The 20517-nt window shown below is 52.5% G+C and overlaps 1 protein-coding gene across 1 annotated transcript in view; it reads left to right on the top strand.

Annotated features, from left to right (window-relative positions):
• Positions 1 to 20517, top strand: part of LOC136114082 (RAC-beta serine/threonine-protein kinase) — a 41683-nt gene extending 21166 nt beyond the window's left edge. The window contains exons 5-14 of the mRNA XM_071800889.1: positions 2749 to 2893; positions 4727 to 4858; positions 8005 to 8070; positions 9304 to 9372; positions 11815 to 11937; positions 13298 to 13426; positions 14843 to 15057; positions 16966 to 17053; positions 17995 to 18097; positions 20005 to 20517. Coding sequence (XP_071656990.1) covers positions 2749 to 2893; positions 4727 to 4858; positions 8005 to 8070; positions 9304 to 9372; positions 11815 to 11937; positions 13298 to 13426; positions 14843 to 15057; positions 16966 to 17053; positions 17995 to 18097; positions 20005 to 20084 — 1150 coding nt within the window. The 3' untranslated portion in view covers positions 20085 to 20517. The remainder of the gene's footprint in view (positions 1 to 2748; positions 2894 to 4726; positions 4859 to 8004; positions 8071 to 9303; positions 9373 to 11814; positions 11938 to 13297; positions 13427 to 14842; positions 15058 to 16965; positions 17054 to 17994; positions 18098 to 20004) is intronic.

Raw genomic sequence — 20517 nt, 5'->3', positions numbered from 1 at the left:
CCTGCCCAAAATGGCCCCAAAACCTCCCCAAATTGCCCTAAAAGCTCCAAAAATGGCCCCAAAACGTCCTGAAATGGCCCCAAATCTGCCCAAAATGGCCCCAAACGCTCCCAAAATGGCCCAAAAACCTCCCCAAATTACCCTAAAAGCTCCAAAAATGGCCCCAAAACATCCTGAAATGGCCCCAAACCTGCCCAAAATGGCCCCAAACGCTCCCAAAATGGCCCCAAAACCTCCCCAAATTACCCTAAAAGCTCCTGAAATGGCCCCAAAACGTCCTGAAATGGCCCCAAACCTGCCCAAAATGGCCCCAAAACCTCCCCAAATTGCCCTAAAAGCTCCAAAAATGGCCCCAAAACGTCCTGAAATGGCCCCAAACCGTCCTGAAATGGCCCCAAACCTGCCCAAAATGGCCCCAAAACCTCCCCAAATTGCCCTAAAAGCTTTAAAATGGCCCCAAAACGTCCTGAAATGGCCCCAAACCTGCCCAAAATGGCCCCAAAACCTCCCCAAATTGCCCTAAAAGCTCCAAAAATGGCCCCAAAACGTCCTGAAATGGCCCCAAACCTGCCCAAAATGGCCCCAAAACCTCCCCAAATTGCCCTAAAAGCTCCAAAAATGGCCCCAAAACGTCCTGAAATGACCCCAAACCTGCCCAAAATGGCCCCAAAACCTCCCCAAATTGCCCTAAAAGCTCCAAAAATGGCCCCAAAATGTCCTGAAATGACCCCAAACCTGCCCAAAATGGCCCCAAAACCTCCCCAAATTGCCCTAAAAGCTCCAAAAATGGCCCCGAAACGTCCTGAAATGACCCCAAACCTGCCCAAAATGGCCCCAAAACCTCCCCAAATTGCCCTAAAAGCTCCAAAAATGGCCCCAAAACGTCCTGAAATGGCCCCAAAAGCTCCCAAAATGGCCCCAGAACCTCCTAAAATGGCCCCATAAGCTCCCCAAATTGCCCTAAAAGCTCCCAAAATGACCCCATAACCTCCCAATATAGCCCTAAAAGCTCCAAAAATGGACCCAAAACTTCCCAAAATGGCCCCAAAAGCTCCTGAAATAGCCCCAAGCCTCCCAAAAAGGTCCCAAAATGGCCCCAAAACCTCCCAAAATTGCCCTAAAAGGGCCCAAAATGGCCCCAAACCTCCCAAAATTGCCCTAAATGGGCCCAAAATGGCCCCAAACCCTCCAAAAATGACCCCAGAACTTCCCAAAATGGCCCCAGAACCTCCCAAAATTGCCTTAAAACGTCCTAAATTGGCCCTGAAACCTCCCCAAATTGACCCAAAACCTCCCCAAATGGCACCGAAAGTTCCCAAAATGGCCCCAAAACCTCACAAAATTGCCCCCAAACCTCCCGAAATGGCACCAAAATCTTCTTAAATTGTCCCAGAACCTCCTGAAATCACCTCAAAACTTCCCAAAATAACCCCAAAATGTCCTGAAATGGCCCCAAAAGCTTCCAAAATCCCCAAATCTCACAACTGTTGAAATTCCCGTTGAAATTTTTCAAATTCCATTGACGTTTTTCAAATTCTGTTGAAATTCTAAAAATTCTTGTTGAAATTTTTAAAATGTACATTGAAATTTTCACAATTCCCATTGAAATTTTCCAATTCCTGTTGAAATTTTTTTACATTCCCATCAAAAATTTAAAAATTTCTGTTGAAATTTTTCAATTCCTCTCAAAAATTTTAAAACTCTCATTGAAATTTTTGAAATCCCCATTGAAATTTTTAAAATTTATGTTGAAATTTTTGAAATTCCCATGAAAAATTTTAAAATTCCCTTTGTTTTTAAAATTCCCATTGAAATTTTTGAAATCCCCATCAAAATTTTTTAAATTCCCATTGAAACGTTTAAAATTCTGTTGAAATTTTTAAAATCCACATCAAAATTCTTTAAAATCCTGCCAAAAAGTTTTGAATTCCCATTGAAATTTTTCAATTCTTGTTGAAATTTTTTCCATTACAGTCAAATTTTTTTGAATTCCCATTGAGATTTTTAAAATTCCCATTGAGATTTTTAAAATTCCCATTGAGATTTTTAAAATTCCCATTGAGATTTTTAAAATCCCTGTTGAAATTTTTAAAATCCCCATCAAAATTTTAAAATCCCTGTTGAAATTCTTCGAATTTGTCAAAATCTTTTAAATACCTGTTGAAATTTTTACAATTTTTTGTTGAAATTCTTCAATTTCTTGTTGAAATAGTTAAAATTCCCCATTGAAATATTTAAAATTCCCCTTGAAATTTTTAAAATCCCCATCAAATATTTTCAAATTCCCATCAAAATTTTTCAAATCCTGAAATCTTTTCTTAATTTTTAAAGTTCTTTTGTAAATTTTAAAATTTATGTTGGAATTTTTTTTAATTCCCATCAAAATATTTTTCATTTCCTGTGGAAATTTTTCAAAGTTCCCTTGAAATTTTTCAAATTCTTGTTGAAATTTTTTAATTCCCATCAAAATTTTTCAAATTCCCATCAAAAATTTTAAATTTCTATCCAAATTTTTTACAATTTCATGTCAAAATTTCTAAAATTCCAGCCAAAATTTTTAAAATTGACGTTGAAATATTTAAAATTCCCTTCAAAATTTTTAAATTCCTGACAAAAAATTGTAAAATCTCATCAAAAATTTTCAAATTCCCATTAAAGTTTTTTAAATTGTTGAAATTTTCAATCCCATTGAAATTTCCAATCGTGCTGATTGGCCGTTGCCGCCCTTTCCCGCGTTCCCATTGGCAGGGAGGAGTGGATCGGCGCCATCCAATCAGTGGCCAGCAGGCTGAAGGAGCGGGAGGCGGGGGCGGAGCCTGGGGGTCCCCAGGCCGGGTCCCCCGGTGACACCGAGGACGCCGAGGTGGCCGCAGCCAGGAGCCGGCCCAAGGCTGTGAGTGGAGGGTGGCCCCGTGTCCTGGAGTCCCCGTGTCCTGGAGTCCCCATGTCCGTGTGTTCCCATGTGTCCCCATGTCCGGGTGTCCCCATGTCCGTGTGTTCCCATGTGTCCCCATGTCCGTGTGTTCCCATGTGTCCCCATGTCCGGGTGTCCCCATGTCCGTGTGTTTCCATGTGTCCCCATGTCCGGGTGTTCCCATGTCTGGGTGTTCCCATGTCCGGGTGTTCCCATGTCTGTGTGTCCCCATGTGTCCCCATGTCCTGGTGTCCCCATGTCCTGGTGTCCCCATGTCCGTGTGTCCCCATGTCCGTGTGTTCCCATGTCCGTGTGTTCCCATGTGTCCCCATGTCCAGGTGTCCCCATGTCCAGGTGTCCCCATGTCCATGTGTTTCCATGTGTCCCCATGTGTCCCCATGTCCTGGTGTCCCCATGTCCTGGTGTCCCCATGTCCGTGTGTTCCCAGGTGTCCCCATGTCCAGGTGTCCCCATGTCCTGGTGTCCCCATGTCCGTGTGTTCCCATGTGTCCCCATGTCCAGGTGTCCCCATGTCCAGGTGTCCCCATGTCCGTGTGTTCCCATGTGTCCCCATGTCCGGGTGTCCCCATGTCCGGGTGTCCCCATGTCCTGGTGTCCCCATGTCCGTGTGTTCCCATGTGTCCCCATGTCCTGGTGTCCCCATGTCCGGGTGTCCCCATGTCCGGGTGTCCCCATGTCCAGGTGTTCCCATGTCTGTGTGTCCCCGTGTGTCCCCATGTCCGTGTGTCCCCATGTCCGTGTGTCCCCAAGGGTCTCCTTGTCCCCAAGGGTCTCCTTGTCCCCATGTCTGTGTCACCAAGGATCTCCTCGTCCCGAAGGCTTCTTGTCCCCATGGCTGTGTGTCCCCATGGCTGTGTTCCTAAGGGTCTCCTTGTCCCCATGTCTGTGTCCCCAAATATCTCCTTGGCCACAAGGGTCATCTTGTCCCCACGGGTCTCTGTGTCCCCACGTCTCTGTGTCCCCACGTCTCTGTGTCCCCACGTCTCTGTGTCCCCACATCTGTGTGTCCCCATGTCTCCAAGTCTCCTTTGTCCCCATGTTTGTGTCCGCAAGAGTCTCCTCATCCCCAACTCTCTTTGTCCCCATGTCTGTGTGTCCCTAAGGGTCTCCTTGTCCCCAAGGTTTTGTGTCCCTGTGTCTGTGTGTCCCCAAGACTCCTTGTCCCCATGTCTGTGTGTTCCTAAGGGTTTCCTTGTCCCCATGTCTGTGTGTCCCATGTCCCCATGTCTGTGTGTCTCCATATCTGTGTGTCCTCATGTTGCTGTGTCCCACGTCCCCATATCTGTGTGTTCCTAAGGGTCTCCTTGTCCCCATGTCTGTGTGTCCCATGTCCCCATGTCTGTGTGTCCCCATGTCTGTGTGTCCCCATGTCTGTGTGTCCCGTGTCCCCATGTCTGTGTGTCCCCATGTCTGTGTGTCCCGTGTCCCCATGTCTGTGTGTCTCCATATCTGTGTGTCCTCATGTCGCTGTGTCCCACGTCCCCAAGGCTCCTTGTCCCCATCTCTGTGTCCCCATCTCTGTGTCCCCAAGCCTCCTTGTCCCCATATCTGTGTGTCCCCATATCTGTGTGTCCCCATATCTGTGTGTCCCCATGTCGCTGTGTCCCATGTCCCCAAGGCTCCTTGTCCCCATCTGTGTGTCCCCATATCTGTGTGTCCCCATGTCACTGTGTCCCATGTCCCCAAGGCTCCTTGTCCCCATCTCTGTGTGTTCCCATCTCATCTCTGTGTGTCCCCATGTCCGTGTCCCCAGCGCACAGCCCCCCCAACCCCTGTCCCCTGTCCCCTCAGACCATGGGTGACTTCGATTACCTGAAGCTGCTGGGCAAGGGGACGTTCGGGAAGGTGATCCTGGTGCGGGAAAAGGCCAGCGGTGCCTACTACGCCATGAAGATCCTGCGCAAGGACGTCATCATCGCCAAGGTGGCCAATCAGCACACGGCGGGGCGGGCGGGAGCCAATCACGGGGCTGGGAGCCGGTCACGGGATGGGAGCCAGTCACGGGGCTGAGAGCCAATCACGGGGCGGGAGCCAATCACGGGGCGGGAGCCAATCACGGGGCGGGAGCCAATCACAGGGCGGGAGCCAATCACAGGGCGGGAGCCAATCACGGGGCTGGGAGCCAATCACGGGATGGTAGGCAGTCACGGGGGTGGGAGCCAATCACGGGAGTGGGAGACAGTCATGGGGGTGGGACCCAATCACAGAGTGGGAGGCAGTCACGGGGGTGGGAGGCAGTCACGGGGGTGGGAGCCAATCACGGGGGTGGGAGCCAATCACGGGGCTGGGAGCCAATCACGGGATGGGAGGCAGTCACGGGGGTGGGAGCCAATCACGGGAGTGGGAGACAGTCATGGGGGTGGGACCCAATCACAGAGTGGGAGCCAATCACGGGGGTGGGAGGCAGTCACGGGGGTGGGAGCCAATCACAGGAGTGGGAGCCAATCACGGGGTGGGAACCAATCACGGGATGGGAGGCAGTCACGGGGGTGGGAGCCAATCACAGAGTGGGAGCCAATCACGGGGGTGGGAGGCAGTCACGGGGGTGGGAGCCAATCACGGGAGTGGGAGCCAATCACGGGGTGGGAACCAATCACGGGATGGGAGGCAGTCACGGGGGTGGGAGCCAATCACAGAGTGGGAGCCAATCACGGGGGTGGGAGGCAGTCACGGGGGTGGGAGCCAATCACAGGAGTGGGAGCCAATCACGGGGTGGGAGCCAATCACGGGATGGGAGGCAGTCACAGGGATGGGAGACAGTCATGGGGGTGGGAGCCAATCACAGGGTGGGAGGCAGTCACGGGGGTGGGAGCCAATCACGGGAGTGGGAAACAGTCATGGTGGTGGGAGCCAATCACGGGACTGGGAGGTAGTCATGGGAGTGGGAGCCAATCACGGGGCTGGGATCGAATCATTGGGATGGGAGCCAATCACAGGGGTGGGATTGAATAACTGGGGGTGGGATCAAAATAATTTGGGTTGGCATCAAATTATTTAGGTCGGGATCAAATAATTTGGGTTGGAATAATAATTTAGTTTGGGATCAAAATAATTTGGGGGAGATCAAATAATTTGGGGTGGGATTAAATAATTTGGGTGGGGATCAAATAATTTGGGCTGAGATCAAAATAATTTGGGTCGAGATCAAATAATTGGGGTTGGGATCAAAATAATTGGGGTTGGGATCAAATAATTTGGGTGGGGATCAAAATAATTGGGGCTGGGAGCCAATCATGGGGGTGGGAACCAATCACGGGGGTGGGAGCCAATCATGGGGCTGGGAGGCAGTCACAGGGGTGGGAGCCAATCACTGGGGCCCATCAGCACCTGACGGGTTGGGGGTGGGAACCAATCACGGGGGTGGGAACCAATCACGGGGGTGGGAGCCAATCACGGGGCCAGGATTGAATCATCGGGGTGGGATCAAATCACTGGGCTGGGAGCCAATCACTGGACTGGGATCAAATCATTGGGACTGGGATTAAATAATTTGGGTTGGAATCAAAATAATTTGGGTGGGAATTAAATAGTTCAGGTGGGGATTAAAGAGTTTGGGTCGGGATTAAAGAGTTTGGGTCGGGATTAAAGAGTTCGGGTTGGGATTAAAGGGTTTGGGTGGGGATTGAAAGATTTGGGTTGGGATCAAATAATTTGGGTGGGGATCAGAATAAATTGGGTTGGAGTCAAATAATTTAGGTTGGGCTCAAATAGTTAGGATTGGGATCAAATAGTTTGGGTGGGGATTAAATAGTTTGGGTCGGGATTAAAAGATTTGGGTTGGAATCGAATAATTTGGGTTGGGATCAAATAATTTGGGTTGAGATTAAATTATTTGGGTTGGGATCAAAATAATTGGGCTTCGGCTCAAATAATTGGGGTTGGGATTAAAGGGTTTGGGTGGGGATTGAAAGATTTGGGTTGGGATCAAATAATTTGGGTGGGGATCAGAATAAATTGGGTTGGAGTCAAATAATTTAGGTTGGGCTCAAATAGTTAGGATTGGGATCAAATAGTTTGGGTGGGGATTAAATAGTTTGGGTCGGGATTAAAAGATTTGGGTTGGAATCGAATAATTTGGGTTGGGATCAAATAATTTGGGTTGAGATTAAATTATTTGGGTTGGGATCAAAATAATTGGGCTTCGGCTCAAATAATTGGGGTTGAGATTAAATAGTTTGGGCTGGGATCAAAATAATTTGGGTTGGGATCAAAATAATTTGGGTTGGGATCAAATAATTTGGGTTAGGATCAAGTAATTTGGGTTGGGATCAAAATAATTTGGGCTGGGATCAAATAATTTGGGTTGGGATCAAAATAATTTGGTCTGGGATCAAAATAATTTGGTCTGGGATCAAATAATTTGGGCTGGGATCAAATAATTTGGGTTGGGATCAAAATAATTTGGGCTGGGATCAAATAATTTGGGTTGGGATCAAAATAATTTGGTCTGGGATCAAATAATTTAGGTTGGGATCAAATAATTTGGGCTGGGATCAAATAATTTGGGTCGGGATCAAATAATTTGGGTTGAGATCAAATAATTTGAGTCGGAATCGAATAATTTAGGTTGGGATCAAATAATTTGGGTTGGAATTGAATAATATGGGTGGGGACTAAATAATTTGGGTCGGGATCAAATAATTTGGGTTGAGATCAAATAATTTGGGTCGGAATCGAATAATTTGGGTTGGGATCAAATAATTTGGGTTGGAATTGAATAATATGGGTGGGGATCAAATAGTTTGGGTGGGGATCAAATAGTTTGGGTGGGGATCAAAATAATTTGGGTCAGGATCAAAATAATTTGGGTCAGGATCGAATAATTTGGGTCAGGATCGAATAATTTGGGTCAGGATTGATTAACTTGGGTCGGGATCAAATAATTTGGGTTGGGATCAAATAGGTTGGGTTGGAATAATAATTTGGGTCAAGATCAAATAATTTGGGTTGGGATCAAATGATTGGGGTTGGGCTCAAATAATGGGGGTTGAGATCAAATAATTTAGGTTGTGATCAGATTATTTAGGTCGGGCTCAACCCAACTGTGCCTTTCTTGCTCCCTTTTTCAGGACGAGGTGGCCCACACGGTGACCGAGAGCCGCGTGCTGCAGAACACGCGCCACCCCTTCCTGACCGTACGTCCCACGCCACCCCACGGGCCACTGGCCTCCTCATGGGGCCACCAGGTCTCCCATCCAAGTGCTGACCGGGGCTGACCCTGCTTAGCTTCCCAGATCAGGTGTTCTCAGGGTGCTATGGGTGTATATAGTGGTCTCCCATCCAAGTACTGACCGGGGTGGACCCTGCTTAGCTTCCCAGACCAGCCATTCTCAGGGTGCTATGCCTGTATATATTATAGAGATAGAGATAGAGATAGAGATAGAGATAGAGATAGAGATAGAGATAGAGATAGAGATAGAGATAGAGATAGAGATGTGAGGGGCAGGAGAACCTCTCTGACCTACCGACCACCCCCTTCTAATCCCCCCCAGGTCCCATTGGCTTCCTGGCCACAAGGTCTCTCATCCAAGTACCGACCGGGCCTGACCCTGCTTAGCTTCCCAGATCAGCCATTCTCAGGGTGCTATGGGGGTATATATTATATATATATGATCCCCAAGTATATCCTGATAGGCAGAGTAGAGGGGCAGGAGAACCTCTGTGATCTACTGACCACCCCCCTTCTCATCCACTCCCGGTACCATTGGCCTTCATGGTCTCCCATCCAAGTGCTGACCGGGGTGGACCCTGCTTAGCTTTCCAGATCAACCATCCTCAGGGTACATTACATATATATATATATGATCCACAAGTATATCCTGATAGTATCTGAACTAAAAGGCAGAGTAGAGGGGCAGGAGAACCTCTCTGACCCACTGACCACCCCCTTCTAATCCCCCCACGTCCCATTGGCTTCCTGACCACAAGGTCTCCCATCCAAGTACTGACCGGGCCCGACCCTGCTTAGCTTCCCAGATCAGCCATTCTCAGGGTGCTATAGTTGTATATATCATATATATATATGATCCCCAAGTGTATTGCGACAGTACCTGAACTAAACCCCTTTTCAAGGGCAGAGTAGAGGGGCAGGAGAACCTCCCTGACCTACTGACCACCCTCTTCTAATCCCCCCCAGGTCCCATTGGCTTCCTGGCCACAAAGGCCCAGTGCTGGCTCAGCCCACAGCACCCGCTACTCCCAGCTGGTCTCCCATCCAAGTACTGACCGGGCCCGACCCTGCTTAGCTTCCCAGATCAGCCATTCTCAGAGTGCTATGGCTGTATATATTATACATATATATATATGATATATATGATGTTTTCCAGCCCAATTTTCGCCCAAATTCGCCTTTTTTCCCTATTTTTCAGGCCCTAAAATACGCTTTCCAGACCAACGACCGGCTCTGCTTTGTCATGGAGTACGCCAATGGCGGAGAGGTGCGCACGGCCACATTGCACATTTCCAAATTCAAAATTTCAAAATTTCTGAATTTCAAAATTTCCTAATTCTGAAAATTCCAAATTTCTGAAGTTCAAAAGTTCAAAAGTCCCAAATTTCAACATTTCTGAATGTCAACATTTCCAAATGCCCAAATTCCTAAATTTCAAATTCCCAAATTTCAAAATTCTCCGATTCCCAAATTTCCGGATTCCCAAATTTCAATATTTCAAAATTTCTGATTTTCCAAATTTACAAGTTTCCAAATTCACAATGTCAAATTTTCCAAATATCCAAATTCCCAAATTCCAGAATCCCAAAATTTCTGAATTCCAAATTTCAACTTTTCCAAAATTTCCAAATTCCAAAATTTCCAAATTCCAAAATTTCCGAATTTCCAAATTTTCAAAATTCCCACATTTCAATATTCCCAAATTCCCAAAATTCTCAAAATTCCCACATTTCAAAATTCTCAAATTTTAAAATTTCTCAACTCCCAAATTCCCACTCCATTCCCGCTCCATTTCCCTTTTGCTCCACTTCCACTCCATTCCCACTTCATTTCCCTTTTGCTCCATTCCCGCTCCATTTCCACTCCATTTCCGCTCCGTTTCCCTTTCACTCCATTTCTGCCTCGCTCCACTTCCACTCCATTCTCGCTTCATTTCCCTTTCATTCCATTCCCGCTCCATTCCCGCTCCATTTCTGCTCCGTTTCCCTTTTGCTCCATTTCCCTTTCACTCCATTTCCGCCTCGCTCCATTCCCGCTCCACTTCCGCTTCATTCCTGCTCCATTTCCCTTTCGCTCCATTCCCGCTCCATTTCTGCTCCGTTTCCCTTTTGCTTCATTTCCCTTTCACTCCATTTCCGCTCCATTTCCCTTTCACTCCATTTCCGCCTCGCTCCACTCCCGCTCCATTCCCGCTCCATTTCTGCTCCGTTTCCTTTTTGCCTCATTTCCCTTTCATTCCATTTCCACCTCACTCCATTCCCGCTTCATTTCCCTTTTGCTCCATTCCCACTCCATTTCTGCTCCGTTTCCCTTTTGCTCCCTTTCCCTTTCACTCCATTTCCACCTCGCTCCATTTCTGCTTCATTTCCACTCCATTTCCCTTTCACTCCATTTCTGCCTCGCTCCACTTCCGCTCCATTCCCGCTCCACTTCCGCTCCATTCCCACTCCACTTCCGCTCAATTCCCGCTTCATTTCCCTTTTGCTCCATTCCCGCTCCATTTCTGCTCCGTTTCCCTTTTGCTCCATTTCCCTTTCATTCCATTCCCGCTCCATTCCCGCTCCATTTCTGCTCCATTTCCCTTTCACTCCATTTCCGCCTCGCTCCATTTCCGCTCCATTTCCCTTTCACTTCATTTGCGCATCGCTCCACTTCCGCTCCATTCCTACTCCACTTCCACTCCATTCCCGCTTCATTTCCCTTTTGCTCCATTCCCGCTCCATTCCCGCTCCATTTCTGCTCCGTTTCCCTTTTGCTCCATTTCCCTTTCACTCCATTTCTGCCTCGGTCCATTTCCGCTTCATTTCCACTCCATTTCCCTTTCACTCCGTTTCTGCCTCGCTCCACTCCCGCTTCATTCCCGCTCCATTTCTGCTCCATTTCCCTTTTGCTCCATTTCCCTTTCATTCCATTTCCGCCTCACTCCATTCCTGCTTCATTTCCCTTTTGCTCCGTTCCCGCTCCATTCCCACTCCATTTCCCTTTTGCTCCATTTCCGCTTCATTTCCACTCCATTTCCACTCCATTTCCCTTTCACTCCATTCCCGCTCCATTCCCACTCCATTCCCGCTCCACTTCCACTTGATTCCCGCTTCATTTCCCTTTTGCTCCATTCCCGCTCCATTCCCGCTCCATTTCTGCTCCGTTTCCCTTTTGCTCCATTTCCCTTTTGCTGCATTTCCCTTTCACTCCATTTCCGCCTCGCTCCATTTCCGCCTCGCTCCACTCCCGCTCCATTCCCGCTTCATTTCTGCTCCGTTTCCCTTTTGCTCCGTTTCCCTTTCACTCCATTTCCGCCTTGCTCCATTTCCACTTCATTTCCGCTCCATTTCCCTTTCACTCCATTTCCGCCTCGCTCCACTTCCGCTCCATTCCCGCTCCACTTCTGCTCCATTCCCGCTTCATTTCCCTTTTGCTCCATTCCCACTCCATTCCCGCTTCATTTCTGCTCCGTTTCCCTTTTGCTCCATTTCCCTTTCACTCCATTTCCGCCTTGCTCCATTTCCACTTCATTTCCGCTCCATTTCCCTTTCACTCCGTTTCCGCCTCGCTCCACTCCCGCTCCATTCCCGCTCCACTCTCGCTCCATTTCCCTCTCGTCCTTTCTCCCCCCCGTTTCACTTCCCCCCCTGTTTCACTTCCCCCCCCGTTTCACTTCCCCCCGTCCACTTCCCGCTCCCTTCCCGCTCACTTCCTCCCCGTTTCCCAGCTGTTCTTCCACCTGTCCCGGGAGCGCGTGTTCTCCGAGGACCGCGCGCGTTTCTACGGCGCCGAGATCGTGTCCGCCCTCGAGTACCTGCACTCGCGCGACGTCGTCTACAGGGACATCAAGGTGACAACACGGTCATGTGGCCCCAGGGCTCCGTGTCCCCGTGGCTGTGCGTCCCCAGGGACTCCATGTCCCCGTGTCTGTGTGTCTCCAAGGGACTCTGTGTCCCCATGTCTGTGTGTCCCCCAAGGTTCCTTGTCCCCCTGTCTCCATGTCCCCAAGGTTCTCCTTGTTCCCAAGGCTCCATGTCCCCAAGAGTCTCCTTGTCCCCATGTCTGTGTCCCTAAGGGTTGTCTTGTCCCCATGTCTGTGTCCCTAAGGGTTGTCTTGTCCCCATGTCTCTATGTCCCCAAGGGTCTCCTTGTCCCCATGTCTGTGTCCCCAAGGGTCTCCTTGTCCCCATGTCTCTGTGTCCCTAAGGCTTCTTGTCCCCATATCCGTGTGTCCCCAAGGCTCCTTGTCCCCATGTCTGTGTGTCCCCAAGGCTCCTTGTCCCCATGTCTTGGTGTCACCAAGGTTCTCCTTGTCCTCATGTCTGTGTCCATAGGGTCTCCTTGTCCCCACATCTGTGTGTCCCCAAAGGTCTCCTTGTCTCCAAGGGTCTCCTCATCCCCATCTCTGTGTCCCCAAGGGTCTCCTTGTCCTTATGACTCCATGTCCCCAAGGGTCTCCTTGTCCCCATGTCTATGTGTCCCTAAGGGTTGTCTTGTCCCCATGTCTGTGTGTCCCCAAGGTTTTGTGTCCCTAAGGGTCATCTTGTCCCCATCTCTGTGTGTCCCTAAGGGTCTCCTTGTCCCCATGTCTCTGTGTCCCTAAGAGTCTCCTTGTCCCCAAGAGTTGTCTTGTCCCCATGTCTCTGTGTTACTAAGGTTCTGTGTCCCCAAGGGTCTCCTTGTCCCCATGTGTCGGTGTCACCAAGGCTCCTTGTCCCCATGTCTGTGTGTCCTCAAGGCTCCATGTCCCCAAGGGTCTCTTTGTCCCCATGTCTGTCTCCTTAAGGCTCATCTTGTCCCCATGTCTGTGTGTCCCCATGGGCCTCCTTGTCCCCATGTCTCTGTGTCCCCAAGGATCTCCTTGTCCCCATGTCTGTGTGTCCCCAAGGGCCTCCTTGTCCCCATGTCTGTGTCCCCAAGGGCCTCCTTGTCCCCATGTCTGTGTGTCCCCAAGGGCCTCCTTGTCCCCATGTCTGTGTCCCCAAGGGTCTCCTTGTCCCCATGTCTGTGTGTCCCCAAGGGTCTCCTTGTCCCCATGTCTGTGTGTCCCCAAGGGCCTCTTTGTCCCCATGTCTGTGTGTCCCCAAGGGTCTCCTTGTCCCCATGTGTGTGTCCCCAGGGCTCCTTGTCCCCATGTCCATGTGTCCTTAAGGGTCTCCTTGTCCCCATGTCACCTCACCACCGCCCTCCATCTTAATGTCACCTCCCAGCTGGAGAACCTGATGCTGGACAAGGACGGGCACATCAAGATCACCGACTTCGGGCTCTGCAAGGAGGGGATCACGGACGGGGCCACCATGAGGACCTTCTGCGGGACCCCCGAGTACCTGGCGCCCGAGGTGACCACCGCGTCCCCCCATTGGGGCCCCCGGGGCTGCCATTTTGAGCCCTGAGGGATTTGGCGCCATTTTCTGAGGTGATTCTGGCGCCATTTTGAGCCCTGAGGTGATTCTGGCGCCATTTTGAGCCCTGAGGTGATTCTGGCGCCATTTTGAGCCCTGAGGTGATTTTGGCGCCATTTTCTGAGGTGATTTTGGCGCCATTTTGAGCCCTGAGGTGATTCAGGCGCCGCCATTTTGAGGCAGTTTGGGGGTCACTCTGTTTATCAATAATTCCCACATCAGTCACTTTTTGTACATTTTCTTCCATTATATCATGAAATAGAGGCTAAAACTCCCAGAATTGATGCCCCTGGAGCTGCCACTTTGGCCCTGAAGTGATTCTGGTACCATTTTGAGCTCTGAGGTGATTCTGGCGCCATTTTCTGAGGTGATTCTGGTGCCATTTTGAGCTCTGAGGAGATTCTGGCACCATTTTCTGAGGTGATTCTGGCACCATTTTGACATTTCAAGCAACCCGGGCAGTGTTTCACCACCCTCAGCACATAAAACTTTCCTTCTTATGTCTAAATCTGCCCTATTTCAGTTTAAAACTGCCCCTTGTGCTATCACAACAGCCTCTGCTGAATCATCTGTCCCCAGCTGTTCTTAGAGCCCCTTTTTAAGTTCATTAAGGTTGTAATAAGGTCTCCCTGGAGCTTCTCTCCTCCCTTCTCCCTTCTCCCTTCTCCCTTCTCCCTTCTCCCTTCTCCCTTCTCCCTTCTCCCTTCTCCCTTCTCCCTTCTCCCTTCTCCCTTCTCCCTTCTCCCTTCTCCCTTCTCCCTTCTCCCTTCTCCCTTCTCCCTTCTCCCTTCTTCTTCTCCCTTCTCTCTTCTCCTTCTCCTCTTTTCTTTCCTCCTTTTCACCTTTGCCTTTGTCTCTTCTGCTTTTCCTCCTTCTTCTTCTATTCTCTGCCTTCTTCTCCTCTCCCTTCCCTTCCCTTCCCTTCCCTTCCCTTCCCTTCCCTTCCCTTCCCTTCCCTTCCCTTCCCTTCCCTTCCCTTCCCTTCCCTTCCCTTCCCTTCCCTTCCCTTCCCTTCCCTTCCCTTCCCTTCCCTTCCCTTCCCTTCCCTTCCCTTCCCCTCCCCTCCTTCTCTTCCTTCATTCTCCTCTCCCTTCTCCTTCTCTCCCCCTCTCCTTCTCCTCCTTTTCTCCTCTTCTCCTCTTCTCCTCTTCTCCTCTTCCTCCTTCCTCCTCCTCCTCCTCCTCCTCCTCCTCCTCCTCCTCCTTCTCCTTCTCCTTCTCCTCCTCCTCCTCCTCCTCCTCCTCCTTCTCCTCCTCCTCCTCCTCCTCCTCCTCCTTCCTCTGTCTCCTCCTCCCTGTGGTTTCTTATGTCCCCTCATGTCCCCCCCATGTCCCCCTGTCCCCGTCCCCACAGGTCCTGGAGGACAACGACTACGGGCGCGCAGTGGACTGGTGGGGCCTGGGGGTGGTGATGTACGAGATGCTGTGCGGCCGCCTGCCCTTCTACAACCAGGACCACGAGCGGCTGTTCGAGCTCATCCTCATGGAGGACATCCGCTTCCCCCGCTCGCTCGCGCCCCCCGCGCGCGACCTGCTGGCCGGCCTGCTCAAGAAGGACCCCAAGCAACGGTCAGGGGGACAATGGAGACGTTGGGGACACCACAGACATTGGGGATGATGGGGACATCACAGACATTGGGGACGATGGGGATGCTGGAGACATGGGGGATGCTGGGGACAGTGCGAGGACACTGGGGACACCGTGGGGATGTTGCGGACATTGGGGTTGCTGGGGGCACCACGGACATTGGGGATGATGGGGACACCGTGGGGATGCTGGGGACACCATGGGGATGCTGGAGACATTGCGGTTGCTGGGGGCACCGTGGGGATGCTGGAGACATTGGGGACACCACAGACATTGGGGATGATGGGGACACCACAGACATTGGGGACGATGGGGATGCTGGGGACATGGGGGATGCTGGGGATGCTGGGGACAATGCGGGGACACTGGGGACACCATGGGGATGCTGGAGACATGGGGGATGCTGGGGATGCTGGGGACAATGCGGGGACACTGGGGACACCATGGGGATGCTGGGGACACCATGAGGATGCTGGGGACACCATGGGGATGTTGGGGACATTGGGGTTGCTGGGGGCACCACGGACATTGGGGATGATGGGGACACCGTGGGGATGCTGGAGACATTGGAGACACCACAGACATTGGGGATGATGGGGACACCACAGACATTGGGGACGATGGGGATGCTGGAGACATGGGGGATGCTGGGGACAATGCGGGGACACTGGGGACACCATGGGGATGCTGGGGACACCATGGGGATGTTGGGGACATTGGGGTTGCTGGGGGCACCACGGACATTGGGGATGCTGGGGACATGGGGGATGTTGGGGATGCTGGGGACAATGCGGGGACACTGGGGACACCATGGGGATGCTGGGGACACCATGGGGATGCTGGGGACACTGGGGACACCATGGGGATGTTGGGGACATTGGGGTTGCTGGGGGCACCGCGGACATTGGGGATGCTGGGGACACTGTGAGGATGCTGGGGACACCATGGGGATGCTGGAGACATTGAGGATGCTGGGGACAATGCGGGGACATTGGGGACACCATGGGGATGCTGGGGACACCGTGGGGAGGTTGGGGACGCCACAGACATTGGGGATGATGGGGACACCACGGACATTGGGGATGCTGGGGGCACTGCAGGGACGTTGGGGACACCATGGGGATGCTGGGGACATTGGGGATGTTGGGGATGCTGGGGACACCATGGGGATGCTGGAGACATTGGGGACGTTAGGGATGCTGGGGACAATGCAGGGACACTGGGGACACCATGGGGATGCTGGGGACATTGGGGACATCATGGGGACGTTGGGGACACCACAGACATTGGGGACGATGGGGACACCATGGGGATATTTGGGACATTGGGGGCACTGTGGGGACACTGTGGGGACATTGGGGATGCTGGGGACACTGCAGGGACAGTGGGGACATTGGGGATGCTGTGGGGATGCTGGGGGCATTGGGGACACCACGGACATTGAGGACACCATGGGGACATTGGGGACATGGGAGATGTTGGGGACATGGGGGACGCTGGGGACACCATGGGGATGTTGGGGATGTTCGGGACACTGTGGGGACGTTTGAGACATTGGGGGTGCTGTGGGGACATTGGGGACGCTGGGGATGTTGAGGACACTGTGGGGGTGTTGGGGACACTGTGGGGATGTTGGGGACACCATGGGGATGCTGGGGACACCATGGGGATACTGAGGGCACCATGGGGACATTTGGGACATTAGGGACACTGTGGGGATGCTGTGGAGGTTGGGGACATTGGGGACACCATGGGGATGTTGTGGACACCATGGGGATGCTGGGGACACCGTGGCGGTGATGGGGATGGCTCAGGGGTGTTGGGGACAGCTTGGGGGTGACAGGGACATTGGGGACAGTCGGGGTGATGTGTGTCCGTGTGTCCCCCAGGCTGGGCGGGGGACCCAGCGACGCCAAGGAGGTGATGGAGCACCGGTTCTTCAGCGGCGTCAACTGGGTGGACGTGGTGCAGAGGAAGGTGAGGGGAAGGGGAAGGGGAAATGGGAAACGGAAATGGGAAAGAAGGAAAAGGGGAAAAGGGAAAGGGGGAAGGGGAAAGGGGAAAGGGAAGGGAAGGGGGAAGGGAAGGGGGAAGGGAAGGGAAGGGGAGGGAAGGGGAGGGGAAGGGGAAGGGGAAGGGGGAGGGGAGGAAAGGGAGGGGAGGGGAGGAAAGGGAAAGAAGGAAAAGGGGGAAGGGAAGGGGATGGGGGGGAAGGGAAGGGGAGGGGAAGAGGAAAGGACAAGGAAAAGGAAAAGGAAGGAAATGGAAATGGAAATGGAAATGGGAAAGGAAAGGAAAGGAAAGGAAAGGAAAGGGAAAGGAAAGGAAAGGGAAAAGGATGGAAAGAAAGGGAAGGGGAAGGGGAAATGGGAAACGGAAATGGGAAAGAAGGAAAAGGGGAAAAGGGGAAGGGGAAAGGGAAGGGAAGGGGGAAGGGAAGAGGGAAGGGAAGGGGAGGGGAAGGGGAGGAAAGGGAGGGGAGGGGAAGAAAGGGAAAGAAGGAAAAGGGGGAAGGGGAGGGGATGGGGGGGAAGGGAAGGGGAGGGGAAGAGGAAAGGACAAGGAAAAGGAAAAGGAAGGAAATGGAAATGGAAAAAGGAAAGGAAAGGAAAGGGAAAAGGATGGAAAGAAAGGGAAGGGGAAGGAAATGGGAAAGGGAAACAGGAAAGGAAAAGATAAAAGGAAAATGGAAGGGAAAAGGAAAAATGGGATGGAAATGGAAAAAGAGGAAAAGGAAGGAAAAGGGACAAGAAGAAGCAGGAGGGGAAAGGAGAAGGGAAGGGAAGGGAAGGGAAGGGAAGGGAAGGGAAGGGAAGGGAAGGGAAGGGAAGGGAAGGGAAGGGAAGGGGGAAGGGAAAGGAAAGGGAAGCTGGGCTGCATTACGCTGTGCCCAAGCCACCCTGTCCCTGTCCCCACAGCTGGTGCCACCGTTCAAGCCCCAGGTGACATCGGAGATCGACACGCGGTACTTCGATGACGAGTTCACGGCCCAGTCCATCACCATCACCCCCCCGGACCACTGTGAGTGTCACTGTCACTGTCACCTGTCCCTGTCACCTGTCCCCAGTCCATCACCATCACCCCCCCGGACCACTGTGAGTGTCACTGTCACCTCTCCCCGTCACTGTCACCTGTCCCCAGTCCATCACCATCACCCCCCCGGACCACTGTGAGTGTCACTGTCACTGTCCCCTTGTCACCTGTCCCCATGCCCCCATCCCTGTCCCTTTGTCCCCATCCCTGTCCCCTTGTCCCTTTGTCCCCATCCTTGTCCCTTTGTCCTCTTGTCCCTGTCCCTTTGTCCCCATCCCTGTCCCCATTTCCCTGTCCCCTTGTCCCCATCCCTGTCCCTTTGTCCCCTTGTCCCTGTCCCTTTGTCCCCATCCCTGTCCCTTTGTCCCCATCTCTGTCGCCATCCCTGTCCCTTTGTCCCCATCCCTGTCCCTTTGTCCCCATCCCTGTCCCCATCCCTGTCCCTTTGTCCCCATCTCTGTCCCCATCCCTGTCCCTTTGTCCCCATCCCTGTCCCTTTGTCCCCATCCTCCTCCCTTTGTCCCCATCCTCCTCCCTTTGTCCCCTTGTCCCTGTCCCCTTGTCTCCATCCCTGTCCCCATTTCCCTGTCCCCTTGTCCCCATTTCCCTGTCCCCTTGTCCCCATCCCTGTCCCCTTGTCCCCATCCCTGTCCCTTTGTCCCCATCTCTGTCCCCATCCCTATCCCTTTGTCCCCATCCCTGTCCCCTTGTCCCTTTGTCCCCATCCCTGTCCCTTTGTCCCCATCCTCCTCCCTTTGTCCCCTTGTCCCTGTCACCTTGTCCCCATCCTTGTCCCCATCCCTGTCCCTTTGTCCCCATCTCTGTCCCCATCCCTGTCCCCTTGTCCCTTTGTCCCCATCCCTGTCCCTTTGTCCCCATCCTCCTCCCTTTGTCCCCTTGTCCCTGTCCCCTTGTCCCCATCCTTGTCCCCATCCCTGTCCCTTTGTCCCCATCCTCCTCCCTTTGTCCCCTTGTCCCTGTCCCCTTGTCCCCATCCCTGTCCCCTTGTCCCCATCCCTGTCCCTTTGTCCCCATCTCTGTCCCCATCCCTATCGCTTTGTCCCCATCCCTGTCCCCTTGTCCCTTTGTCCCCATCCCTGTCCCCCTGTCCCTTTGTCCCCATCCTCTTCCCTTTGTCCCCTTGTCCCTGTCCCCATCTCTGTCCCCATCCCTGTCCCTTTGTCCCCATCCTTGTCCCTTTGTCCCCATCCTTGTCCCTTTGTCCCCATCCCTGTCTCTTTGTCCCCATCCTCCTCCCTTTGTCCCCTTGTCCCTGTCCCCTTGTCTCCATCCCTGTCCCCATTTCCCTTCCCCTTGTCCCCATCCCTGTCCCCTTGTCCTCATCCTTGTCCCTTTGTCCCCATCTCTGTCCCCATCCCTATCCCTTTGTCCCCATCTCTGTCCCCATCCCTATCCCTTTGTCCCCATCCCTGTCCCCTTGTCCCTTTGTCCCCATCCCTGTCCCTTTGTCCCCATCCTCCTCCCTTTGTCCCCTTGTCCCTGTCCCCTTGTCCCCATCCCTGTCCCCTTGTCCCCATCCCTGTCCTTTTGTCCCCATCTCTGTCCCCATCCCTGTCCCTTTGTCCCCATCCCTGTCCCCTTGTCCCTTTGTCCCCATCCCTGTCCCTGTGTCCCCTTGTCCCTGTCCCCTTGTCCCCATCCCTGTCCCCTTGTCCCCATCCCTGTCCCCTTGTCCCCATCTCTGTCCTGTGTCCCCATCTCTGTCCTGTGTCCCTTTGTCCCCATCCCTCTCCCTTTGTCCCCATCCCTATCCCCTTGTCTCCATCCCCCCATCCCCACTATTGTCCCTTTGTCCCCATCCCTGTCCCTTTGTCCCCATGTCCCCACATCCCCACCATTGTCCCTTGTCCCCACCATTGTCCTTTTGTCCCCAGATGCCACCTCGGGCTCCCCGGAGCTGGACCAGCGGGCTCACTTCCCCCAGTTCTCCTACTCAGCCAGTATCCGGGACTGATGGGCCACCAGGGCCACCAGGGCCACCAGGGCCACCGGGGCCACCAGGTTTGCCGCCCCTCTTCCCCCACCCGGGGGTCGTTTGCCTTTTTAATTAATTATTATTAATTATTTCTATATTTTTCCTTAATTTCCGACCTCTTTTTTACCCCAAAACCATCTCACGTCCCCCCATTTCACCCCAAATCGGGGGGGAAATGAGACCCTGGGGACACATTGGGGACCTTGGGGACACGGCGGGGGGGACGTTGTCCCCATCGTCCCCAAAATCCGAGCGTTTCCCCCCAAAAAAAAGCCCCAAAAAGTGGGGGTTTCGGTGCCTTAAAGCCGCGGTGTTGGTGTCACCGAGGGCGGTGACACGGTGACGCGGTGACGCGGTGGCCGTCACCCGCCCGCGGGTTTGTACGGTACGAGCAATAAAATGGGGGAGTTTT

Source organism: Patagioenas fasciata, chromosome 33 (assembly GCF_037038585.1).
Source record: "Patagioenas fasciata isolate bPatFas1 chromosome 33, bPatFas1.hap1, whole genome shotgun sequence".
Classification (NCBI taxonomy): domain Eukaryota; kingdom Metazoa; phylum Chordata; class Aves; order Columbiformes; family Columbidae; genus Patagioenas; species Patagioenas fasciata.
This window is presented reverse-complemented; position numbering and strand designations above follow the sequence as displayed.